This window comes from Caloenas nicobarica, chromosome 1 (assembly GCF_036013445.1).
Source record: "Caloenas nicobarica isolate bCalNic1 chromosome 1, bCalNic1.hap1, whole genome shotgun sequence".
In the NCBI taxonomy this organism is placed as follows: domain Eukaryota; kingdom Metazoa; phylum Chordata; class Aves; order Columbiformes; family Columbidae; genus Caloenas; species Caloenas nicobarica.
In genome coordinates, this window is record NC_088245.1 from 159,210,720 (window position 1) to 159,220,635 (window position 9,916).

At 55.9% G+C, this 9,916-nt stretch overlaps 1 protein-coding gene across 1 annotated transcript; it reads left to right on the forward strand.

The window, feature by feature from the left end:
* Positions 1-356: 356 nt before the first annotated feature.
* ZIC5 (Zic family member 5) lies at positions 357-6,872 on the forward strand. The gene is given in 4 exon segments (XM_065656590.1): positions 357-685; positions 687-778; positions 781-1,653; positions 6,418-6,872. Coding segments are annotated over 4 exon segments (1,749 nt in total).
* The last annotated feature ends 3,044 nt before the right edge of the window (positions 6,873-9,916 follow it).

Consider the following 9,916-nt stretch of genomic DNA (forward strand, 5'->3'; position numbering starts at 1 on the left):
TGCTGCCCGCTGCCGGCGGGGGGGGTGGGCAGCGGGTGCGCCCCGTCGGGCCCCGCGCGAAGTTTTGCAAGTGCAACTTCGGGGGGCGGCGCGGACGGGGGGGGGGGATGTGGGGGGCTGCGGGGGCGGATCCCTGCTGCGCCGGCGGCCTGAAAGGGAGCCAATCGCGGCGCCCCAGCCGCTGCCAATCATCGGGATCCGTCCAATCCCTCCGGTGCCGTGTCCAAGCCGTATTTCCCACCGCGCCGCTGAAGTGTGGTGAGGGCTCTGCCAATCGCGGGCGGCCAGAGCGGGGCCGGGGATGCGCGGAGTTAGGAGCGCAGACAAAAGAAGTTAAAGAGCCGCTTAATATATACATGTTTTTGAAGGCGGGTAGAGGGAAAAAAATAACAACAGCGAGCGTAGATGGGCTTGGCTGTGTCGTTATGGAGCCCCCTTTGAGCAAGAGGAACCCGACACTGAGATTAGCGGATTTGGCAGCGGCTCAGCCCCATCCTCACCAGAACATGACAGGCTTCCCGGGGCTGGGGAACCACCACGTCCACCCCCACCACGCGGCCCACCTCCACCCCGGGGACGCGGGTGGCGACCCTGGCGGCGCCCTCACACCGCTCGGACCCGAGCACATGGCGCAGCCCGCCGCCCTCAAGCTCACGCCCGAGGCGCTCACCGCCGCCGCCGCTGCCTTCGCCGCGCCCGCCGCCACCACCACCGCCGCCGCTGCCGCCGCCACCGCCGCCGCCGCCACCACCGCCGCCGCCTACGCGCCGCCCGCCGCCGCCCTCCCGGGCTACCCGTCGGGGGGCGCGGCGGGCCGGGACTTCCTCCTGCGGCGGGAGCTGCCCGCCGCCGCCGCCGTGCATGGGGCGCTGGGCGAGCAGCACCCGCCCGCCAGCTCCCCCCACCTCCCGCACCCGCCGCCCCACGGCGTCTTCATCTCGGCCGCCGGCACTTACGGGACGGCCGACGGCGCGCACGCCGCCTTCCCGCCGCCGCCGCCCGGCGAGCAGGGCGCGCCCGCCGGCCGCCACCCGCCGCTCAACGGGCAGATGCGCTTGGGGCTGGCGGCCGCCGCCGGGGAGCTCTACGGACGCGCCGAGGCGCACTACGGGGCCGCTGCCGCCTCCTCCTCGGCGTTGCAAGGCTACGGCTCCGTCAACCTCAACCTGGCAGCGGCGGCGGCGGCCGGCCACGGGCACCCGCACCACCCCCATCCCCACCACCACCACCATCATCACCACCATCACCATGCCCACGTCGGGGCGGCGGCGGCTGCGGCCGGAGCTTTCTTGCGGTACATGCGGCAGCCCATCAAGCAAGAGCTGATCTGCAAGTGGATCGACCGGGAGCCTCCTCCTCCGCCTCCGCCTCCGACACCGGGCGCTAGGAAGCCTTGCTCTAAAACTTTCAGCACGATGCAGGAGCTGGTGAGCCATGTCACCGTGGAGCACGTCGGCGGGCCCGAGCAGAGCAGCCACGTGTGCTATTGGGAGGAGTGTCCCCGCGAAGGCAAGCCCTTCAAAGCGAAATACAAACTCATCAACCACATCCGAGTGCACACGGGAGAAAAGCCCTTCCCCTGCCCCTTCCCCGGCTGCGGGAAGGTCTTCGCCCGCTCCGAAAACCTCAAGATCCACAAGCGGACTCATACAGGTGGGTGCTCCCCCTCCCCCCCTCGCCGCCTCTCTAAGTCTTTTCTTCCTTTTTTTTTTTTTTTTCCCATTTCCACCTCTTTTCCTCCTCTGCTACGCATCGCCGAACATGTGACTTTTTCATGAATAAGTAATTCGGCAGCACACGGGCCACGCACAGACAGCCACGCACAGACAGACAGCCGCACACATGCACCCGGCCCCTCTGCCCTGCACACACGTGTTCCTCCGCCCCCCCCACCCCCCGCACCTTGGGCAGCTCCCTCCCCACCCCCTCTGCCACCCACCTCCCCACACCCCGGCACCAGCGGATAAATACACCGATTAATAAATAACGCAGTGTCCAGGGGGAGGTAAACAGCAACCCCTGCGGAACAGCGAGGAGAGGATGCGCACCCGCACGGCTCAGCTCCCACCGACCCTGCCTGGGGCACCCCGTGGGGGCTCACCCCGCGGCTGGGGAGAGCTGCGCGGTGCCTCCCCCCCGCGAAGGACAGTTGTTCTGCTTTTCCTGCCGGTTCTACCGGCGAGGACGGAGCCGGGCGGGGGGCGTTTGGCCCGGTGGAGATGGGGCCGCAGGGGCTCTTGGGGGCGCAGTTCCCCTGCGCTGCGGGCGGCGGCGGCGCGGCGCTCGGGGCTGCCGGCGCTACCGGGCTGCCCCCGCTGCCGGAGCTACCTCCGCTGCCGGGGCTGGCGCTACTACGGGGCTATCGATGCTGCCGGTTGTGCCCCGCTGCCGGGGTTACCGACACTGCCAGGACTACCGGGGCTGCCCCTGCCGCCGGGGCTACCGGCACTGACCCCGCTGCCGAAGCTGCCGGTGTTACCCGGGCTGCTCCCGCCTCCGGCGGTGCCTGCGGAGCCGGGGAGGAGGGCGCAGGGCGGGGAAGGCGCTTGCCGGAGGACGCTTCTCTCTCTTTGTGGATCTGAGGAGGAAACTTCAAAGCAGCCCCGGCTGCCTGGCGGGGCTTCGCGGAGCGGGAGCTGCTGGAGGAGGGAGCGGCACCCCCGGTGGATGCCCCGGGGGACAGGCCCGGCCCGGTGCGGAGCTCCTGGAAGGGCTTAGGGTGTGTTTGAGCCTTTGAGTGCCTTTTTCCCTTTCTTTCTTTTTCTTTCTTTCTTTCTTTTTTCTTTTTTTTTTTTTTTTGTTCGATTTTCCATTTATTTTTCCCTTTCTCTTCCTTTCTTGCCACCCCTGAAACACGCATTTCGATCTGGGTGTAAAAACTCTTGCCGAAAACGAACCAAGCCGGGATTTATAGTAGTAGACAAATATTATTCCTCGGAGGACACTTAAGGAAGTGGAGTTGCCGTAATTGCTTTCTTGATTTATTGTGTGCTGCTCGGGAAGAGAAAAGCGGCGACCGTGCAACGTGTTGTTCCGATGTAAAACCAAATGGCCCATGGCGGAAAGGATTATAGATTTTTATCTCCAGTATATATCAGGCATGAGCCCATGTGTAGCTGCGGAGACCTGAGGATGCCTAGCTGTCTGCGCCCAGAGCCGGGGGGAGGGGGGAGATGTCTCCTGCGGGGGGGATGACACATTTTTTGAAGAGTTGTTGTTGTTGTGTTAATGGCGGAATGAGTTAAATGCTGGAGGCCCGTGTTTTTGTCATCTAGCCGTCCCCATCTGTCTTGATTTGGAAAACAAGACTTTACCGCGGACTTGTCTGGGTTCCGCAACTCCTTCCCCATCCCAGCTCCAAGGGTGGCAAAAGAGCGAGTCCGGAGGAGGGTTGAGGGGGGTAGAGGGATTCAGCGGCAAAAGGACCCTACCCCGATAACCTAAATATGTATCAGACAAAGCTTGCAGCTCTGAGCTGTGGTCGAGCAGTGCCCCAAGGCCCTGCGTGGGACATGGCCCTTTGCAAAGGAAATTTGGAGGAGTTTGCAGTCGGGGGGCGAACCGCAGCTCTCCGGGGGTTGTGTAGTGAATATTCCCCGAGAAAGTGCCCACGCATGAACCCACGGGAGAAGGCTATCTCCACGCAGAAGGGGCTGTTGCAACAAAGGAGCCCTCGGGGCTCAAGTTGGGGGGCAATAGCTCCCATCGTCTGACAGCTCGGCCCACAGGAATGCCAAGGGGACGTGAGTCTTTCCCCATGCACAGCGCTTGGGTGGACGAGGGGTCCCAAACCTTCTGCATGTCCTTACCAGATTAATTACTGTAATTTTGCCGTCTCAACTTTAGTTTAGTGATGTGCAGTCTGGGAGCAGCCGATATTTACTAACTATTCGTTTATTATGGGCAATTTTGGGGAAGAGGTGAGAATAATAACACCGCAATTGTATCATTTGGGGATTTTGCAAGTTTCTGGCAATCCTGCAGGAAGAAGAGAATGTCGGTAATTCAGAAGGCATTTACTTGCTTGGTGTTTTCCCCCTTTTCCTCGAAAGCATCATCCCGGGAGTTGCACATCGCGCCCTGCGGCTCCAGCACCATTTTGGGGACAAATCGCTGTCCCTACCTAACGTTCATCCTAATGGCGACGGGGACCGTCCCCCCTTCCCTCGAAAAATCGCTGCCCCTTTGCTGGAGACGGTGCTCAGGATCGCCCAGCTTCCCCTGGACGATTCCCCCACCCCCTCGTACTCACCCTCACAAATGTGACCCCAGAGCCCCTTCGTGTATGTGTGTCCCACCGCCGACACTGCTGCTACCGGGACGAGTCAGGGGACGGCGCCCGGCATTTCGCCCCCTTCCTTGGGTTGAAGCCACCTACAAATGGTTAAACTCTGACGTGATGCCCTCGTCAGCGTGCCAGGGACACTTCGGGACTTTCCTCGCTTCTGGATTTGTGTGGAATTGGATCGTCGCGATCCGGAGGCTGGCAAGGAGGAGCTGCTCGGGGGCTGTGCACCCCTCGGGGGCCGGGGGAGAGGGAACCCCTCTCCCCCGGCCCCCGAGGGGTGCACAGCCCCCGAGAGGATGTCCACGCGTGAGCCTACGGGGAAAGACACTTCCCTGAAGCCCCGACAACGGGGACGTGGTTTGTTCTGGCAGCTCTGAGCACCTCTCAGGGGGGCTAAGCCTGGGGGGCTTTGCGGGCTGCTGCCGGCAGCAGGATGTGAGCCTCCATCCTTGGGCTAATACAGATCGAAAACGGCCACACCGTCCGGTAGATTCGCTTTGTTTCTGAGGGAAAACAAAAAACACAGCAATAACAACAAAAAAACCCAAATGAAGTGACCCGAGATTTGTCTCGGTGGGAATGGGAGCGTGTGGGGGGTCTCCGTGCACGTGAAAACTTCACTTTAAAACCCACGAGATAAGTTTCCTTACCTTCTTTTTTTTTTAAAAAAAATATTATTATTATTATTATTATTATTATTATTATTATTATTATTATTATTATTATTATTATCATTATTATTATTATTATTATTATTATTTTAGAGGATAAACTCACTCTTTCTAGTGCTACCACTTCGCTGGTAGCTGATCTGATTTTTATAGAAAAAGTTGACATGTAAATAGGCTGCGGAGGCACACGTTTCTATAGTAACAGCCGAGAAATAGCTATTTTTAAAAAACAAAAACATTTTTTTTCCCGTTATTATTCTGTTAAACATGATCAGATTTTACAAACGGAAGGAGCAGTAAAAATCGCCTGGTGAATATTAAAAAAAGTCCACCGGGACAGCTGCTGGGCTGCTACTTTTGAGCATTCAGAGCAAAACAGATCTGAAAATACGCATCAGCCATGCTTAAATCAACGTATTTTTTAAACTCAAGAGTCGCAATTGCCGTGACAAAGATTATTTGTGCATCTTTGCAGTTCTGTCTGCTCCGGGCTCGCGTGTAGCATGACAGGGATAGAAAAAGTTGCTGTAAGAAACTCCAGTCTGTGTGCAGTACAGGAATCCGGCACTTTTTTTTTTTTCTCTGACCGCTCAGCAATAGGCATTTACTCATCCCTGTTCGGGAACTATGGGGAAGGGTCTATCTGGGGCAGGGCTATATGTACCAGAACATACATGTCCCAGGGTATGGTATGTCAGGAGTCGGGGGGAGAGGGCGTGTGTGAAAGGTACGCCAGGCGAACCCGCCCCGGGCTCATTTTCGCAACCCCTTTAAATGTTAAGTATTGCGTAAAGCTCTTAAAATAGATCGACCGGAGATTTTTTAGACCCAGATTAGCCTGAGGTAAACAGCTGCGGTAACAGCAGCCCGCTGCTGTCATCACTAGTGTCCGGGCTGGTCCCCCCACAAACCTGCAGGTTCTCAGTACGGAGTGCTGCCTCTTTATATCGGGACGCTTAAACAGGTGTTACTTTTATTTTCCCCAAACTAATTATTCCCCCAGCATAGTACCCCATTGGGAAAGGATTACGCAGGAGATGTGCCAGGCGAGCCAGGCTGCCGGCGAACGCCAGCCCTCGCAGGCGAAGCCATTGAGCGGTTTTGTTTGGGCTTGGTCATTAGAGCGGTAATGAAGGTTTCTCGTGTGCGAGGGGAGCGCTGCAGAGGGCAAACAAGGCAGGGCCCTGCCGCCGCCAGCCCGGGGCTTCGGGTGTGGAGGCCGCCAGAGACACGTCACCGGGGAAAACGGGAGGCCTTGGCTATGTCGCGACTGTCGCGGGGCGGGAGGGGGAACAGAGAGAGGGAAGGAGAAGGAGGGAAGGGGAGGCTTTGCCCTGCTGCTCGCCCCCACTGGCCACGCTGCGGAGGGGCTGCGCCGGGCGGAGGTGCGGCGGGCAGGGTGCGGGCAGGGCCGTGCCAACGCCCGCCGGTAACGGTGCCATTGCTGTGTCCCGACAGGGGAGAAGCCCTTCAAGTGCGAGTTCGACGGCTGCGAGAGGAAGTTTGCCAACAGCAGCGACCGCAAGAAGCACTCCCATGTCCACACCTCCGACAAGCCCTACTACTGCAAGATCCGCGGCTGCGACAAGTCCTACACCCACCCCAGCTCCCTGCGGAAGCACATGAAGATCCACTGCAAGTCCCCGCCGCCCTCCCCGCCGCCGGGCTCCCAGGCCTACGCGGCGGCGGGGCCCCCCGACGGGCCGCTGCCCCCCGAGGCCGACCCGGCCGCTGAGCCGCCCCGCGGCCGCGCCGCTGCCCTCTCCCCGCCAGTCACCAACCTCAGCGAGTGGTACGTCTGCCAGGCCGGGGGGGCTCCCCGCCGGCCCCGCACCCCCTCCAGCCGCGACACCTCCCCGGCCTCCGAGGGGGACGAGCCCCACAGGACCTCGGGGGGCAGAACCGCTCCCTAGGGCCGTGCCGTGCCGCCGGCGGCCCCGGCCCCGCCGCGCTGGCCCAGGCTGCAGCAGCAGCCGCCTGGCACGGGGGGCTGGCGTGGAAGTGCCATCAGGTTTTACTTGCGCTATTTATTCCGTGTACGAAACCCTATGGTGTTTGTACGGTAACTAATTTAATTAAAGAGACTCGGACCTTTTTTTTTCCTTTTCTTTTTGTAAGAAAAAGCATTAATAACGCCAAACTGGGCCATCTCAGCAACCCGAGCAACACGCTTTGCAGGAGGATGGTGCCAAGAGAGATAGGTGCCCGGCTCCCCCCCGACCATGCCGCACTGCTCTTGACAAGAGAGAGAGCCGGGAGAAGGCTGCGAGCTGGCAGAGCCCTCACGTTTCCTGGAGCAGCTCTTAAATACTTCAGCTGCCACCCCAGCGCCTCCCCTTCAGCCTGGGTAAAGCCCTAGGTTTGCAGCGGCCTCCTAATGGTAAAGCAGCACCTGCTGAAGCTCCAGCCAGTCGAGGACAGGTTACGAATCCTCTAAAATAAAATCAAATAAATGCATTCCCCCCCACAACCCTTGCAGTTCAGCTCTTTTGTAAATGTTGGTTTCTCTCCCGAGTCGTGGGATCTCACCTGCACCCGGCATTTTCTCTCCAGCCCTTTTTCTTTCTCCCTTAGCCGTAACCATCTGTAAACGATTTAGGGAAGGAAAGACAAAAGATGCAGCACTGCCTTACCACTCCTCCATGGTTTGTACGGGTATGGCTCCTAAAACGTAGCCAGAGCATAAAAGAAACCCGCTGCTATTTGACAACTGCGATACTGTGATACATTTTGTTGGGTTTTTTTGGGGGGGGGTTTTGGGTTTTTTTCCTATAAAAACACACATGAAAACTGACAGTGATTTTCCATTTTCTTGGGGTTGGTATTATTTTTACTCTCTTTATTATTTTTTTTTTAAGTTCGTCTCACAGAGGATGTAACCCTAACCCTCTTGCTCTCTCCAGCCACTTGTACAGTCCATTCGTGGATGGGGGGAACAACCCCCCGGGCCCGGCGAGCGCCGGAGGGGAGGGGAGCGCGGGGCTGAGGGGATTATTTTTATTATTATTATTTTATACACACAAGTAATTTTTTTTAAAGTTTATTCGCTCCTTTCAGCTGAGCCGGTGCCTGCGCGCCCTCTTCCTTTTCACCACCCCCCTGCGGTGGCCGGGCAGAGTCACCTGGGAGGAGGGAACCAGAGCTGCTGGGAAAAAGAGGGGGGTGGCAGAGCGGTCTGGGGTTGGGGTGCCTGCTCCCCCCGCCCCCCAGGCGGCCCAGCCCAGCGGCCGAAGGGCTGCGGGTTAGGGGGGACCCCGGCCCCTCTCCCGTCCGTCAGGAGCGGGGTGCGAATAAACTAAAGAGCACTAATTCCTCCTCAGAGACCCCGAGAGGAGAAGCGGTAGCCTCCCTCCCCTCCCCCAGGGCTTGTGGAAATGTGTTTTGTGTGCCGTGAATGGTGGATGTCGTCTTGTCATTGTTAATAACGTGTATGTGAACGCGATTATTTTGTACAGTCGAATTAATTTATTTTCTGACATCAACCTTTTTTTTTTTTTCTTTTTTTCCTGGAAGAGTACAGAGCACACCAAAGAATTTTCTTATTAATTTTGGTGATAGATTGTTGTTTATGATGCTGTGGTTTGTACAAAAAAAATCATTCTATTTTTTAGCTTACTTGAATGAACGATGTAATGTGAAACAGACTCTTCCTGCATGTCCTCCGTGCGGTGTGTTGGTGCTGATATATATATATATAGTTCATAGAGATATTATATTATTAGTACAGTGCATGGTGCTGTCACTCTGGAAGCCTTTAAACGTTGTCTTCATATTGTTGTGTTGGATCTGAAGAAGCAAGCGTTACTTTAAAAACAAACAGAAAACTTTAATAGAAAATAATTTTTTAAAGTTCATTCGATTTGCTTTTTATTCGTTTTTCAAAGCCCACTTGAATAAATAGAAAAATAATAAAGTAAGATATGGACTTTTTAAATAATAATTTATGTAATGTAATCTTATTAGAGATATTTTGGTGCTGATTTATAAACGAACTTTTTAATTTATGCATTTTTTTCAACAACAGATTGCACTATACATTACTACATGGCAGGGTTTATAAAGTATAGCTCGGGGGATATATCACTATTTTTATGTACTTGCTACACGTAGGGTCACACACTTGCCCATCAATTTTATGACACATGATACCTCCTAAATAAAATAATACTAATTTCAATTTTTCATCTCTGTAAACCCCATAAAAGCAAAAAAAAAAATTATCATGCAAATTAATAAAAAATATTATTTCTATGTATTGCATGTGCCTTACTGATAGACGAGAGGCAGACACAGACCAAAACACTCACCCCCACCCCGCCGCGAGGGTCAGTAGGTAGAGTCAGATACAGTCACAGCCTCACAGAGCGGCAGGAGCATCACCGGGAGATTGGGGGTGGCTGAGATACCCCCGACTTTTCTCAGCAAAACGTGTGGGTAAACCCGGTTCTCCTTCGGATTTGCATTTTGTTTGGCAGCCAGGCAGAGAGAGGATGCTCTGGGCAGAGCCATCCCTGCCCCCGCTCCCCGCGGCTGCCGCCGTTGCTCCCCTGCGTGTTTGCCCCTGGAAGTCAGGGGGGCTGATGGCGGGGGACGGGGGGGAGTGTGCAGGATTGGGGGGTTGCTCCCCCATGATGAAGCAACTAGGAGCTTCGCTACTGCCTTTCCATGCACATGGGAAAGAAAGGGACAGACAGACAGACAGATAAAACACAGACAGAAGCCAGGCATTTATACGCACGATATTCTTAATCTCTCTCAAGGACACATAATCAAAGTATCAAATTCAATTATTTAAATTGTTACTATTTCTCTTGGGGAAAAAAAAAAGTCATCTTCTTGGCAGTCTCTTCTTGCAGATACTAGTGAGTTAAATAGCGCTAGTCTTCAGTAGAAGACATAGTGGCAAAACCGTATGCCAGAAGATTATTGTGAAACTCCGAGTCAGGTCAGGCGAGCA